This window comes from Babesia bovis, chromosome 3 (assembly GCF_000165395.2).
Source record: "Babesia bovis T2Bo chromosome 3, whole genome shotgun sequence".
NCBI lineage: Eukaryota > Apicomplexa > Aconoidasida > Piroplasmida > Babesiidae > Babesia > Babesia bovis.
In genome coordinates, this window is record NC_010575.1 from 532,925 (window position 1) to 548,141 (window position 15,217).

A 15,217-nucleotide genomic window follows, 5' to 3' on the forward strand; every position below is an offset into this window, starting at 1 on the left:
CGACGACACATCAACATATCATTGAATATATGTGTGTAATTTATTATTACGGTGACATGTGTATAAGCTTTAAATTGGTAGACAGCAAATAGTGTGTGTTGCAGTAACAGCAACATCCCGCTGAAATTGCAACGTAACGTGTAGATAAATCAAAATAACCCTTTTAATTCGCCTTAAAGATGCATACAATAACTCAAAGAATCAAAACAGTCTAAGCAAGGAACTTCTCTAGGCCCTTTAGCCAGAAGATATATTCACGCTGCTCCTTGTCTATGCTGCAAGAATCAATGAAATCACACAACTCCCCATCGATGCCCAAACTACCAAGCCATTCATCAAGAGTAGCCTGTAGACTGTCATCCAAATCTTCAAAGTCAGGTCCATTATATGTTGAAACAGAATTCTTGGAAGCCTCGTCACTGAAGAAACGAACGTTGCAAATCATATAACGGAATTTGTCGTCATTTTGAAGAGTACTGCAGTAAAAGGTAATACCTTGTCCAGTTGGTTTCTCAACCGTTACAGAAAAGTCAGTCATCTCAGCCTGGGCCTCACCATCACCTTCAGTCTCAAAGGGAGAGACCAACTGAAAATCAACAGTAACCTTCTTGCCTGAACATTAATAAGTTTAAATGAAGTTATTATTACGGCCTTTGATACTCAATTCGGATTTTAATTTTACCCACAAAAAAGCCAGAGCCACTAATTTTAAAACAACAATGTAATAACATATACAGTAACTATATATGACACGCTAGACGAGCAAACAACGACACAACAACCAATTTGTCAAATCCCAAACTACCGAGGTCAAGTAACGTACCGTCAACCGTCTTTTCTAACGTCATGTTAATGTCACCGTCCTTCTCAACAAAATTCCAATCTGCATATAATTTATCATCACACACAACACATTTACCGTTCTTCTCCAAAAAAGTTTTGATGTTAGCAGGAGACTCATAGTTGGAATTCTCATGCTGAATTTCACCTTGAACCAACTCGCGAAGCTTCTCTGATTCAGCGGAAAACCCACGGATACATTGGGAAATTGTTCCACTACGCACATACGGCTGGAATCCACGGTAGCCAACAGAACGAAGAGATGTCAAACGGCAGCTGCCGAAACGACGAACATTACGCAAAAGAGCGGCGCGGATATGCATTGTTGTAACAATTTAAGCTAATGAAATGACAGAATAATACCGAAACAAAAAAAATTCTAATGAAGTGAAGCTATTACGGTAGAAGGCGAAACTCATAGGACGGACTAAAAATGGGGGTGTCACACATCATCAAACAACGGTATTAATATGGTAGACATGGTTCAGTAGGTGTTGTTCTAATAAGTGTAAACGAAAGGTGTGTAGTTAGTGTCGCAACAACGCAGACTATTAAGATCTATAATCTAGACATTAAATAGAAAAGATTGATGAACAGCCATAATACACTCAATTATTCACAAATAAGGTTACACATACATAAATATATACACATAAAACCAAATAAGTAAGTGATGTGTCGAAATGTGTAAATGTAAGATATTGGCAACATGCTGTACCAAGCGCTCCAATAAATACACATATTTACGCTACTGTGCGACACGCTAAAGTTGACTGTATCACAATGTGCTTGAAATGTTTGATTTTTCAATGTTATATACGTAGAATCATCGAAATAAAATTGCACGGAGTGGGGTTCGAACCCACGCGGTCTCACGACCAGAGGATCTTAAGTCCCCCTCCTTAACCACTCGGACATCCGTGCCCGCCATGGGGCCATAATGTATATTCATATTTACCACTCGGGTTGATGATGGGCAACTTCAGTAATCTTCTCCACGAGATAACACTTCTTTGCAAGTTGGACGTAACAGAATCGTATGTTCCATCTGAGAAGTATAGGAACCACGAACATCACAAAGAGGAGGATAAGGATTTACAACACCCTTGTCAACCAAATGCTTCAAAGCTAACAGATTACGAGAACCAGTAACGTCATCCAACCAACGTCGACAAAAAGCTAATGTACCAAAGTGCTGCAATAAATGACATACAAAGCTAAATAACATACAGTGTTTATGCTCCTCAATACTTCACGAGCACTCTTAAGTGTCAAAGGGACGTAAGTAGCATTGAAGTCTTTCATGTAGTGTGAGCATTCCATAGACTCGAGGACTAGACCTTTACCAGTAGAAGCAAATGTCTCAATAGCAAATAAATCACCCTCCTCCATAATGTCGGTGCACCCGCTGTTGCGAACGATTGGCACCGCCTTGCCAGAATGTATGCGATATGATCCAATACTATGCCCAGTAAGGTTGCGAATAGCCTTTACAGGACATGTGATGCCATTGATCTCGACTTCATAACTCTCAATAGTATCCTGTATTTCCTCAGCAATCTCACACAAACGAGCGTCAATGCCAGCGAGTTTTATGCCAACATTAGTACCATCCTGAGTAGCACGAAGCAAGTTGTCATATTGTTCATCGAATGCTACAGTGAAAGCACAGTCGATGATGTGACCATTTACATGAGTACCAAAATCAACTTTGCAAACATCACCATACCGCAACATAGATTTATCACCATAGTTAGGAGTGTAATGAGCTGCGCAGTGGTTAATAGAAACACCTGTCGGAAATGCCCAACCACACTTCAGACCGTCAGATGCGATCAGCTCCTTAGACTTGGTCTCTATGGCATTAACCAAGTCAATCAACGATATGTCTGTACAAACAATTGCCAAACATAACTGTAACTTACCCGGTCGAATTACAGATTGAATGTAACGTCGAACTTGTCGATGAACCTCAGCAGCACGACGCAAATCCTGGTAGCTGTCTATTGATAACTTATCCAAATGGCGTTTTTCCGCATCATTCACACGGGTAGCTCCGGCACCGCTATATTCCCAAACTTCGCCTGTAGACTATGCTTAAAACACAAATTCTTGATTACCTAATGGATATTGGCCGTCCTTAAACTGTTCATGTACAGGCTTAGGAAAAGGTGATTCTGAAGTCCATGTATTTAAACAACGTAGTGGAACTCCAGGCTCAGAAGCGTGTAACAACGGATTAGAATCTAATACAGATAAAGATTCCAATTCCATTAAATCATCAGAAGAATCCTTGTTGATTTTTTGTTGGACCTTCTTCGTACGTCTATGGTTTGACACAGAACATACGCGTAGAACTGAATCATCAGCGGATTCAGTTGACTGCATTTTTAAAATAGGTTTTTTCCAATGTGATGGTATGCTATTCAACAAATTGTGTAGACAGTCGTCTTCAATGGAGCCTATAGTAAAGCATCTCCTAGATGGGGAATTAGTAAACCATTTTGCAACCTAACTACACATTGTATTTAGGAATGATTGGTCTTAACATTAATAGGTGTGGACTTGTATACCTTCGTAGGACTTCATCGACCTATGTAACGTGCGGAACAAGAAAGCATCAACTACTCCAGTCATGTGTAAAGCGTAGATGCACAAATTTAAAGTATATAAACACTAATAGAGTTGCTAAGCAACTGGGAGATCATAACAATACATGGAATGCTTCTAAAAAAATAGAAGACCATGCAGTATCAGGCCTATATGGTAATGCTTCTGCATTCCATACACATGGATCAAGTAACGGGGCGAAAGGAAACTGGTTCTTACTGATGAGACATGGAGGAGAACGAGCAGTTGCAATTTGGTTATTAGGTAAGGTATAGTAGACTGAGTCGTAATAAATACACAGCATCCGCGGGAATGACGGCAGGAGTGATGGCAATGGGAGCCTACGTAAGACTGAGAGAAAGCGGTTTGTCCATGCTAGACTGGCATCTTCTTGGGAAGTATTTACCTAAAGATGAAGAGGAATGGATGGAAGAATTTAATAAATATAAAGTAGGTGCTGTATGTAGGATTAATCACCTTTTATAGACAACTCCGGAGTATCAACAGGTACATTTTGGTATCGATCTAGATGATTACAAAAATATATTCATAAATGAGTGGCTACATCGCATGATGGGAAGAACATCAGGTCTGTTCTTTGGCGCAGGCGCACTCTATCTTGCGTTGCGAAGGCAACTTGGACCTGGAGGTTACTTTATCACCCTGGGTAATGAGATTTTTGAGTAGAATGTATAATTTTCAGTTGTCTCTGCTCTTGGATTAGGACAAGCTTTTGTAGGTAAATGGATGGTAGATAGCGGTTTCAAAGAACTTCAAACTGAAAATAGAACTCCAAGGTATGGCCTGAAAGATAGTCACATATAACTCTACAGGGTATCACCGTACAGGCTATGTATACATTTTTCAAACGCTCTGGCGATGTATTCAATTTGTTTCTGGAACGGATTTAAGATTATTAAATCTCAACCCCTATTAGCTCCAGCACCAGCCCTCCTTAAAGTACGCAGAATGGCCATGATCACATTAAGCTCAATGTTTTGCACCATGGTATACGGAACTTTGGTTGCGGGTAATGACGCAGGACTAGCGTACAATACTTGGCCAAAAATGATGGACACATTTATACCAAACGACTACGCAGAGGTTAACAGTGCAAAACATCTGTTTGAAAAAACGGGTGTTATCCAGTTTAATCATAGATGCCTGGGATATATAACCTTCCTTATGAGTCTTGCAACCTACTATAAAGCGAGGTCGCCCGGTGTACCGCGTGCCGTAAGGAGCCTTGCAATGGGTGTGACGCACGCAGCTGTCCTCCAGATTGTAATAGGCGTTATCACAGTCCTCAAAACTGTACCTCTCCATGGAGCTATGGCGCACCACACCAATGCTATGGTACTCTGGTCTATGCTATTGATGCTCTTGGTAAGGCTGAGGTGAACGCTCCTTTCAATGATGCCTAGAGCACTGGGAATGTCTCACGTAGGTTGCAAACCATAGAGTTACACGCATCACAGGTTATTATAACCATCTGTGAGACATCCTGAATAAAAATGCCGACACAATCTACAGTGTTACTTTGACTTAAAGAAGCTTGTAATAGATGCCGTACCTTTGATGACAGGAAGCCTACGTTTCTTCTGCGTATTGGCGCCAGATGACATGCGTGATGATAAAGGCGTTCCATGTTGCTTTTGACCCCGATAACTAATATCTAAAACGCTAGTCGAGATGAGTGCGGTTCGCGCCTCAGTGTTTAGCATAGTAGATATGACTGACCAAGCAAAGAGAGATAATTTACCTTCTATATATTGTATGTGATGCTTCCTAATATCGTCTTTATTAGAAATGTCAGATAACAGGCAATAGGATCCCATTACTACATTTTCTTCCTTTAATCTTTTCGTTAATGTGAGCACCTTGTATTCGACCATCATTCTGAATTTATTTACGTTCGGTTTGAACAGGGTGTCTTTCACGCCTTCAGGTTTGATGCAGTCACATAAATACGATAGTCGATCTTGGACGCCGTCAATATTATTGTTCCATATATAAAATAGACCAGCTTCCAACCCGGGGTACTGCGACTCTTTACCATTTGGACGATACAAATCATATATACGCTGAGGAATAGAGATGAACCTAGCAGAATCGAGAAATAGTAATGACGTCATCAAGTGGATAGCGTCAAACGGAAATGTTGCATAGATTAAATCATCGTTAACAATCAAGTTGTTGAAGAACAGGCTAACCGGTTTGAGATTAGGTACAATCCCGCGAATCCAATAAATCTTATCTTTGTATATGGTATAGAAGCTGGATTCCAAAAGAGCTCTTGGGCTTGGTAGGTTTACCACAACAACAGGTGTAGCAATAGATTCATCCAGTATCATCAAACGGGAATGATTAAATTGAGATGCCGATGTCTCTTTGGGGGGCACATTCCTCATAGAGATTAAACTAGAATCTCCAAAAAACATTATTGCGATTAATGAAAGGATGTAGGACCCGGTTAATAGGCATACCCTTGAAAGCGGAACAAGCACATGTTCCACATAGATGTACTACTCGATAGTGCACATTGTACAAGTCAACAATGTGGTTTAATAAAGTACTGAGCGTAACTCCTGGCTAGTAGACACCAAGTAAATATAATAACGGACCCCTGGTAATGTAGAATCATTCGATTAAACGCATATGGTTCTAACTGTACAATACCTTTAATCTATGAATAAAGAATTGGGATTCATCTTTATTGGGTAATATTATATGGTTCCGAGCGGTTTGGTCCAAGGGGAACCAGTGTCCTTCTACACGGTATGCCTATACTTCCTCATGTGACTTTTTGTTTGTTCCTAAAGAGCAACAGGTGATTAAATCTGTGATGTGTAGAGTGCAATCGTAGAAATGTTTAGTGGTAAACATTGGGTCCTGTTTCCTTTTCTATATGAACATACTCTACCATAGGATTTGACTGTCTATGACCAGTATGGTCCACCGTGATAAATAATAGAGCTAAAATTATCAATGCACAGCAGTAAACTGCCCATTGAGATCATATAGTACTCTGGAACACAAAGAATGTTTAACTAAAGTGATCCCAACAGTTACACAATTAAGCTCTTCCTACTTATTTGTGTCGCACTATAAATGTGTAACCTATTTCACATGTAGGTATCCACTAGTAACCACTGTTTAAGCCTATACCTATGCGACTAGGGGTGTATCACCGCAACTTTTACACTCCCATTCGATAACATGAACCTATTGTGTAGAAGTCATCGGTAAATAATACCATTAGGTGTGTAAATATCATGATTGTATAGTTTGTAGAGTTCCCTATAACTCTTATGGCCTCTGTGGTGGACATGTGTATATCGCCTATTAAGTGAATAAGTAGGGACATTTTCTCCTTCAAGTTCTCCTCCATTCTAAATAGCAATCATTCTGTATTATATATTCTGGGATCCTTAATTTCACTGGATTGTCCTCACATATAGACGCCATGGACTCTGCATTAACATCGACTTCTCACGACACAGAGTCGTGTCTCGGAGGGGCATCCATTAAAGCCACTCACCACGAATCTCTGTCTAGCCCATTGAAATATGATTCATTACAACAGTGGCGCACAGCTATTCAAGCTGCTATCGACAAGAAGAAAGTAACGGAAGCACAAGCGATGGAAGCCGCAGTAGAACAAGCGAAAGAAGACTTGGAAACGTGGAACACAGGCAGGAAACAAAGGATAGATGTGGCCAGTGTCGATAAAGACGCGATATCGGTGGACGGAGGAACCCATACTTTTTGCTGGAAAAGTACTGCTGAGATGCTCACCAGAGTTGGATTCAACCCAAACGACCTAAGTGGAAAACCGTCACAAAAAATGGCTGACCTGGTCTTTGCAAGAGCAAAGCAGTAGTTTGACAGGAAGTTTAACAGGGTTGGACTTTGATGCTTTGTTGTAATCTAATGAGTTGGTGTGACCATAGTGCTGACACTGTTGGCTGTTTACCTTCAATGTTCAAAAACTCTGCATGTCATATCGTACATCTTTGTTAATAATTCTAGTTGTGATGTGCTGTGGGCATATTTATGTGCCCATGACACATCGGACCGTGAATCTCCAACGATCTGAGGTAAAGCAACGTAAATGACCACTCATTTCCCAAACATCTCTCCACGATTTATCAATTTACCAATAACCTGATAACTAAACTAATGTAATACACCATCACGTATAAAATATCTAAGTGGAAACTACACTTATGGCAAATTTGCCAACACTTATATTATATTAAACCTCACCCGAAGAACATGCCATTGTGCATCTCTACCCTAACCTAGACCCTGGGTTATACCGTCAGGTATACTCCCAGTGCTTATGCACTAATGATCTACTTCGCTATACAGCATTACTACATATTGATACCACCTCTACATTAAATGGTGTCCAATATAGTGACTCCATTAGTGTTTAGGTGAGCATGTACTTTGACACTCAACGGTTAACCTCCCAGGCTCCACAGTTTAACGAGAAAAGACACTTCGTTCCCTCATCAAACATGACTATAATAGATCCCAAGTTGCTGTTTTTTCTCAGCACCCACGTCTATTCGGTTGATGTAGTAAAGACATTTCCATTGAGTTTTTAAAGTATAGCTCATATCCCGTTTATTTATATATTTGCGTTACCTTTTATGCCTATTTTTCCATACAATAGACCGTGACTGAAGGTGCAGATTGGGCTCATTAAATCCCTTTTGAGAGATCTATCAAAGCGTAACGTGTCCTGGTTAAGCCGGTCAATCTTCCCAGTTTTAAGTGCACTTACATGGCATTCATTTAACTTATGCTTTCATTGTTCTAGCATCTTCTATAGTGGCATAAAGCCGTCTTTCAATTGTGCTTGGTGGCGTTGTTCAACTTCCCGGCGCTTTAGTTTGTGTTGTCAGAATTTTGAGTGTGTTCTCCACTGTTATCCAGCAACATAGCGTGAAATTGATGCAATATCCAGCTTCTGAAATATCATTCAACAGTTGTTAGTGTAGCGCCGCGAAAGGTAGTAAATCATATATTTGCAGTAACGTAATCAACTGTTAGAGAGAGACATGTACGACAGTAACTTCGTGAACAACAGGCAGCGATCCCTTACCGTATCTAACTCTTACGGCTGCGATCCTTTTTCACCTTGTTTAGGTGACTTACAAGATGATGCCTTATTATAGGCCTGTACAAACGGCACAAAGATGTATGCTATTGAACCCAGAAGGAAGGCAGCACAGCCCAAATAGTTTGTGACGTATGCTAAGTCCAGTGCTGCAGCTTTGGTTAATGTTACCGCCGTTACTACATACAACGCAACTGATAGTATTAGCAGTAATAGTAAATCCCGTAGGTGGGAATAGACCTCATTATCTGATTTTTTCTTAGGACACTTAGTAGTCATCACGCTATAAAGTTACGCACATATTTCATGTTGACCCTGTATATTGATATAGGAGTATGGAATCCAAGTGTATGGGATCCTGTAAGTGGTACTTGCCCGGACAATAGGTGTTGTCCAATAAGTAATCTAGGTACACATCAATTCAGTGTCTTCTATGGCCACTAAAAATTATTATTGTGTATCATTAGTGTCTAGTGTTAGTGTGTATTATTATTGGCTAGTGTTAGTGTGTATCATTAGTGTCTAGTATTAGTGTCTAGTGTCACTGTCTATCATTACTTTTTATCGTTAATGTCTACTGTTACGCTGTTCAACAACGACTTGATACCGTACAAACGGACACTAAGACAACGATCACGAATTGTAGAGTCGAAGCGATACACACTTGACTCCGAAGTTAGCGAGGTTTGAAGCAGTGCTAGTAACATATAGATATCCGTGGTATTATATTGGCCTGTAGCGCGGTAAATGGATCCCCTATGGTAACAATTTCTCATGGGATCCTGTAGGTCAGATTATTAGTCCGATGTAACCACTTTATACCCTGTCTTCTAAAGTATTAGTATCTTGTGTTGATAAATCTATGGGTTAATGAGAACACAATGACCTGGAAGACCAGTGTCTGAGTGAACTATTCATGGTACCTTCTAGGTAGCAACGTGACGACATCAAGTATCATACTAAGCCTTCTGGTCTCGGTAGTGTTCATGGTTTAGTCCCGTCTGGTTGCAATGTTGTTATGGACCTGGATGAGTTACGAACACTGTTTCACGGGTCCGCCTTGCATCACCATTCATTTAATTTAAAGAGCCATGAAAAATATCATGGATAATTCACCGATATGAACTCACTTGACACTGGAAAATTCAATACCATCTAGTCCTACACTACGTACCGTCTACATTGCGTAAAGCTTTACCTAGCACATGTGACTACCCATACTGGCCCTGTAGTACACTGTCTGGACCTGTGATCACCAGGATTACGGCTCCTTCACTACAGTCATCCCTTATACTAAGAAACACATTATATCACTGTTGCGCCGAAGGCGCCACTATGTCTTACCAAAATACTCCACCAGTTCCATTCCCTTCCTCCCCGTAATCACCTTATACCACATACACTGCCACTGGTGTGCTCCACCCCGTAACCAGTGTGACCTCATATGTGTCCAGTCCAGTGGCCATATGGCACCAAAGGCAAGGTAGAGTATCGCTATTAGCCAGGCTAAGGTCAGTACAAAGATCCAGGGGAGCCTGGTGGTGTAGATGAGTTGGTTGATGGAGGTGGTGAGTTTTGTGAACTCGACGCTTTCTTGTACATTTGTCAGCGTCTCCAGGAAATCGTGGCACTTCTTCTGACCTACGTCACCATAATTACCCCGAATAAGCACTACTTTTATACTAAACTTTCAGCAAAAGTGCTACTAAACTTTTGTGAAACCTTTACCAAAAAATTACCCAAAGCTAAGCCACAGTTTCAGTGGAAACACAACTAAAACGTATAAACAATCTGACTAAAGCTATACCAACAGCATAACAACATTTGCGTTACACCGTCCTGGAGACCCATAACTATAATAACACCGTTTCCTTCAATTGGTGCTATACTGGTCTACAATGTACTGTTTCCTTCAATTGGTGCCAAAGGCTGGGTGGAACCCATGGGCTTTCTATGTTACAATTATTCCACATGACCACCCCTAGAGACACTGTTGCGCCCCTGGCGCCATATTATGACCCCCAATGGCATAGACAATGTACTGTGTGTAGGTCACACGTACCATTACCTATTGCAGTCACTGCCATTTCATGGAATCCACTGGGTAAATTTGAATGTGTGTGGTACCACGGAAGGGCGCCCAGCAGCTGCTCAGTGGACTAACTCCAGCCTTCCATAGATATCCCAGTCACTCTATATTAGCACTGCTTAATGGACTGGTTTCACTGGAATGTGTAGGCTTTTAATGCCCACTATAAGAACACTACCTATGGCGCTACTATATATTGTATGTGACACTAGTGTATATCATTTAGCACCGTTGCGCCGAAGGCGCCACTATGTCTTACCAAAATACTCCACCAGTTCCATTCCTTTGCGCCCCGTCATAACCTTATACCACATACACTGCCACTGGTGTTCTCCACCCCGTAACCAATGCGACCTCATATGTGTCCAGTCCAGTGGCCATATGGCACCAAAAGCAAGGTAGAGTACCGCTACTAGCCAGGCCAAGGTCAGTACAAAGATCCACGGGAGCCGTATGTCGTATTGGAGCTTGCCGACTTCTGATAGTAACTTTGTCAAGGGATGTTCCTTCGGGGTGGCTTCTTCCTTCTTCTTGATCACTGCACTGAGACTGTCTAAGAATTGATGACACTTCTTAGTACTGTCATTCGTCTTGTCCATAATACTATAATCTCCATCATCCTTTCCATCCCCCTGCCGGTACCCCTCCAGATTGAATGGGTTACCGTAGCTAAAGCCATGTCTATACAGCACCGGTAGTACCCCGGTGCATGATACGATTGATTGGCACCGGCATAGTCCGGCGCTACCTGTATCACTCTTCTGTCCATGGGCTCCCTTCTTACACTTATTGGGGTCACAGTTTCCCTTACAGCCCCGGCATTCAATATTACGGAATGCCTCAGAGAGTGACTCTAGTCCTGAATGAAGTGCATCTGATAGATATAGTACCCATGAGAGGTATGTTCCACCGAATGTGGCACTCACTGCTGTATAGAGTTCACCTGTTAGGGGAGAGAGGTACTGGCAGTTCTTAGTGAGTGTTGAGAGGTTATTAGTGGTGGTACTGTCACTGGACAGTGGAGCAGCAGTAGTGTCCTTATCGCCTTTTATATCTATCAGTGCTGTGCCGACACTCGTTCTGTAGTCCTTTCCACCCAGTGCCTTTTGGATCCACTCTATCTTCTTTACTTCATCCCGTAACCCAGAGGCACACCAGCCGCAAAAGTACTTAGTCCTGTTCTCCTCAGATGTGTCACTTGGATTACCCTCGTGCTTACATGGCGTGTTATCCTGTCCCTTCTGTGTCTTTCCCTTCTCCTTCTCTCCTACACCCCCTCTAAAGAACCCAAAGACATCACCCAGTACCTGTGGTGTGGTGGCACTGAGTGCTGCAGTTACCCTCACTAGTGTATAAACACACGACTGCATCATGTCCCCGTTACTAAAGAAGTAGAGGATGCCATAAAGGCGTTGACCGGTTTGGGTGACACCGTCCTGGAAGTTATTTCTAAAACCCATTGGCAATGGACAGCACTGACCTGAGCCATTGCAGTGTCCTAGGTGGGATGCAGCGGATGGGTACACTGTGTCTTTGTCTGTGTCAGTGTTTCGTACTACCTCACAACTAAAGCCTGGTAACCTGTCCTCGAGGAATGCCTGGAGGGGTGATGGAGTGCCGTCCATGTATTGTTGGTGGCACTTGTCACAGTACTTGGACTGTGGCTGTCGGCCACACTTGTTGGAGTGTGATTTACAGGATGGGCACTTGGGTGAGTTGCAGATGGAGATGAGTTCTTTGACGGCTTTGTAAAAAGTCTTTTCTTGGATAATCCTACCTGTGTTGTCATCCATATCTGACTCATACTGCTCTATTTCATCCTTGATATTCTTCAGAACTTCTTTCAACTGTTTCTCCATTTCCTTCAATACCTCCCATACCTTATGGATAGCCTTGGATACCTCATTCTTACCAGGGTCAACCTCCTTTCCACCCGTTGCCGTATCTAGTTTCCCTTCCAAATCCTTTAGTATTCCACTACTACCACCACCATTCCCCGTCAGCTCCCCTAGTTTCCCATCGAGCACATCCAGCCCACCCATACCATCCATCAGCCCACCCATCCCCTTCTTCACCGCCTCATCTAGTTTCTCCTTAGCCCCCTCTAGTTCCCCCTTAGCCTCCGTTAGTTTCTCCTTCACTGCATTGATCCCCTCTGTCTTCTTCCCTTCCAATGCCTCCTGGGCATTACCTAATTGTACCACTACATCCCCTATGGCCACGAGTAATGCTTTGGCCTTCTCGATCCCATCTGCCTTCTCCCCTTCCAATAACTTTACCTTCTTCACTACTTTTCCCAACTCCTCCTTTACCTTATCAACCCTCTTTGTCCTATCATGTTCCATGGGGCTACACCCCAGGCACATCCAGCTAATTACCCCCTTGGACACCACATCCTTGCCATACCTACACTCACGCCATTTGCCTCCTTGAGCCACTTTCATGGCACATTGTTTCCTAAGAAAATAGAGTTGATAGAACAGAGCCCTAATGTAGTGGACCACCTGGTTGTATGCTTGGATGGATACAGTGGGATAGGTGAAGTTGCACTCCGTGTTGGCGTACAGGGAGTGGATAGGAGGTTCTTTAGTGCTGTCAGTGCTTTTAGAACTGTGTATTCCACCCTGGATACCGATGAGTACCAATGGGCAGTACTGGGTCACTGCCTGGAAGTGGGCAAATAGGTTGTATTCATGAACTGTGATGGGAGCTGTGCGGCCTGTTTGAAGGAATGAGAGCGTTTTAGTGCCTTGAACGTCTGGTGCTACCTTCTTCAATACTTCCTTGGCATAGTCTAGTGTATCCTTATAGGCCTGACTATAGGGCAATGCACTAAGCCAGTATAGGATCTCACGGATGGTACGGGGAGTTTTATTGTCCGCCTGCGGCGTATCCTTCTGCTGAAGGCCAGTAAAATAGGCACACGATAGAATATAGAGCTTGTACAAGGCACCACATTTGTTGATGTTTTCCTCAGTTATGCTGGTGGTACCATTATTGAATACAGTAGCCTTGCTGCAAAATGCACCCCTGTCTACGGTATGTATATATCCAGCATAGTTCATACCAGCTGGATTTCTGAATGTATTATCATTATAGTCCCCGCCATGGACAGGACTACCATTACCAGTATCCGGGAATCCCAAATATAACATACCCCTAAACCCATCCCATATAACTGCATCCCACCTATTTCTAGGACCACTATTATTAATCATATCCCTAGGAAACCCTAGGGCCTGTAGCCATTGGGATAGTGTGCCATCATCTAGACCACTGCCATCCAAAATGTGATTGTTCCACCGGGGACTACCCTTGGCCCACTTTCCTGTCCAATACATATAAGTAAGTCCACTCCAGATGAGACATACTGACCCTAGTAAGATGCGGGCACAGTGGTGACGTCGTAGGGAAGCACTCCTACTATCACTCTTTGTCTCCATCCACGTGTCAACAAGTTGTACCCATGTAAGGGTGAAACCACCATCAGCCCAGTCTCTGGTAGTTTTGGGATATGCCGACCTGTATCTGTCCTCCTTATCACAACTACACTTAGCATCCTTCTGACACTTATCCTTACAACTCCCACTATTACAACAACACTTGCAGCATTTGCCTTCTTTAGCGCATTTGCAGTCCTTGCCAGCACTACATGTGCCACCACCACTACTACAACTACACTGTGCACTACTACTACCACCACTACTACACCTAGTACACTTCCTTCCCAGTGGTGTTCCTTCGTCGTCCGGCCTGGTCACTTCCCATTTCATACACCCACAGTCCTTGCACGGAGTGTTTTCCTTTACATCCTTTAGATACTCGCAATCCGTTTTTATGCCATGTTGATATCCATTGCCACCGACCTTGCAGTTGCCCTTACTGTCCCAACACTTATCTATCTTACTCCACCCAACGAGTGCACTGAGTACCTGTGCCAGCTGGTCTATGTAGGTCCGGACCACTGCAGTACCACCTAGTCCCTGTACCAGAGAGAATAGCTCATTGAGGTGGCCTTTGACTTCCTGTTGAGAGGCGCCTTTATTTGGGGCTTCACCTTGATAGCCTATAGGACACCATGAGGTACTGTATAACAGTGGTAGTACTGGACAGTACTACTCTAGTACTGGGTACTTACCATGGTACTCCAGTTCTACTGACTGCAGGAGGTCAGTCACTGCCGCCGCCAGGCCACATATACATTCTGTAAAGGGGTGAGTATATGTATAGTGTGGCGCCAAAGGCGCCCACTATTATATACGACGCGCGTACTATCTATGTGTCTACAGTAACTTACCATCTTTGTCCAGCTTTTTACCATCCCTACCAGTTACCCTCAGGACCCAGTCAATGGCCTCCTTCAGGTTGGTAGGTGCCTCAGTTAGGGACGCCTTCGGCGTGAAAGTGCTATTCACGGCCATTGTCAGTGCTTCTAGGAGTACTCAGCAGTACTCACAGTGGTGAGGGAGTGGAGTGGCTATCGGGGTGGAATCCTATATATACTGAGCGCGCCCGTAGATTGGTGGCGCGCATACTATTCTGTGGGA

The 15,217-nt window shown here is 42.9% G+C and overlaps 7 protein-coding genes across 7 annotated transcripts; 2 read left to right on the forward strand and 5 right to left on the reverse strand.

Annotated features, from left to right (window-relative positions):
• Window positions 1-31: 31 nt before the first annotated feature.
• On the reverse strand, window positions 32-1,222 carry BBOV_III002260 (Mitochondrial glycofamily protein). Its single transcript, XM_001611311.1, has 3 exons — window positions 920-1,222; window positions 824-883; window positions 32-612 (listed from the first exon to the last, which is right to left on the reverse strand). Exons 1-3 carry the CDS (start codon window positions 1,161-1,163, stop codon window positions 212-214), a joined length of 705 nt encoding a protein of 234 aa, XP_001611361.1. The 5' UTR covers window positions 1,164-1,222; the 3' UTR covers window positions 32-211.
• A 560-nt stretch (window positions 1,223-1,782) lies between these two features.
• On the reverse strand, window positions 1,783-3,268 carry BBOV_III002280 (putative methionine aminopeptidase type II). The gene is made up of 4 exons (XM_001611312.2): window positions 2,961-3,268; window positions 2,766-2,924; window positions 2,071-2,729; window positions 1,783-2,035 (listed from the first exon to the last, which is right to left on the reverse strand). Exons 1-4 carry the CDS (start codon window positions 3,226-3,228, stop codon window positions 1,823-1,825), a joined length of 1,299 nt encoding a protein of 432 aa, XP_001611362.1. The 5' UTR covers window positions 3,229-3,268; the 3' UTR covers window positions 1,783-1,822.
• A 66-nt stretch (window positions 3,269-3,334) lies between these two features.
• BBOV_III002290 (Cytochrome C oxidase assembly family protein) lies at window positions 3,335-5,103 on the forward strand. The gene is made up of 6 exons (XM_001611313.2): window positions 3,335-3,714; window positions 3,752-3,900; window positions 3,937-4,117; window positions 4,154-4,247; window positions 4,284-4,893; window positions 4,929-5,103. Exons 1-5 carry the CDS (start codon window positions 3,375-3,377, stop codon window positions 4,849-4,851), a joined length of 1,332 nt encoding a protein of 443 aa, XP_001611363.1. The 5' UTR covers window positions 3,335-3,374; the 3' UTR covers window positions 4,852-4,893; window positions 4,929-5,103.
• BBOV_III002300 (RNase H2 complex component family protein) lies at window positions 4,936-6,137 on the reverse strand. Its single transcript, XM_001611314.2, has one exon. It carries the CDS (start codon window positions 5,889-5,891, stop codon window positions 4,986-4,988), a length of 906 nt encoding a protein of 301 aa, XP_001611364.1. The 5' UTR covers window positions 5,892-6,137; the 3' UTR covers window positions 4,936-4,985.
• Window positions 6,138-6,786: 649 nt separating this feature from the next.
• BBOV_III002302 (uncharacterized protein) lies at window positions 6,787-7,443 on the forward strand. Its single transcript, XM_051767310.1, has one exon. The coding sequence runs from the start codon at window positions 6,917-6,919 to the stop codon at window positions 7,331-7,333; it is 417 nt and encodes a 138-aa protein (XP_051623734.1). The 5' UTR covers window positions 6,787-6,916; the 3' UTR covers window positions 7,334-7,443.
• Window positions 7,444-7,857: 414 nt separating this feature from the next.
• BBOV_III002304 (putative integral membrane protein) lies at window positions 7,858-9,082 on the reverse strand. The gene has a single exon (XM_051767177.1). It carries the CDS (start codon window positions 8,858-8,860, stop codon window positions 8,579-8,581), a length of 282 nt encoding a protein of 93 aa, XP_051623771.1. The 5' UTR covers window positions 8,861-9,082; the 3' UTR covers window positions 7,858-8,578.
• Window positions 9,083-10,799: 1,717 nt separating this feature from the next.
• Window positions 10,800-15,151, reverse strand: BBOV_III002310 (variant erythrocyte surface antigen-1 alpha subunit). Its single transcript, XM_051767181.1, has 4 exons — window positions 14,968-15,151; window positions 14,809-14,874; window positions 12,746-14,727; window positions 10,800-12,673 (listed from the first exon to the last, which is right to left on the reverse strand). The coding sequence occupies exons 1-4, from the start codon at window positions 15,089-15,091 to the stop codon at window positions 10,919-10,921; spliced, it is 3,927 nt and encodes a 1,308-aa protein (XP_051623409.1). The 5' UTR covers window positions 15,092-15,151; the 3' UTR covers window positions 10,800-10,918.
• Between the last annotated feature and the right edge of the window lie 66 nt (window positions 15,152-15,217).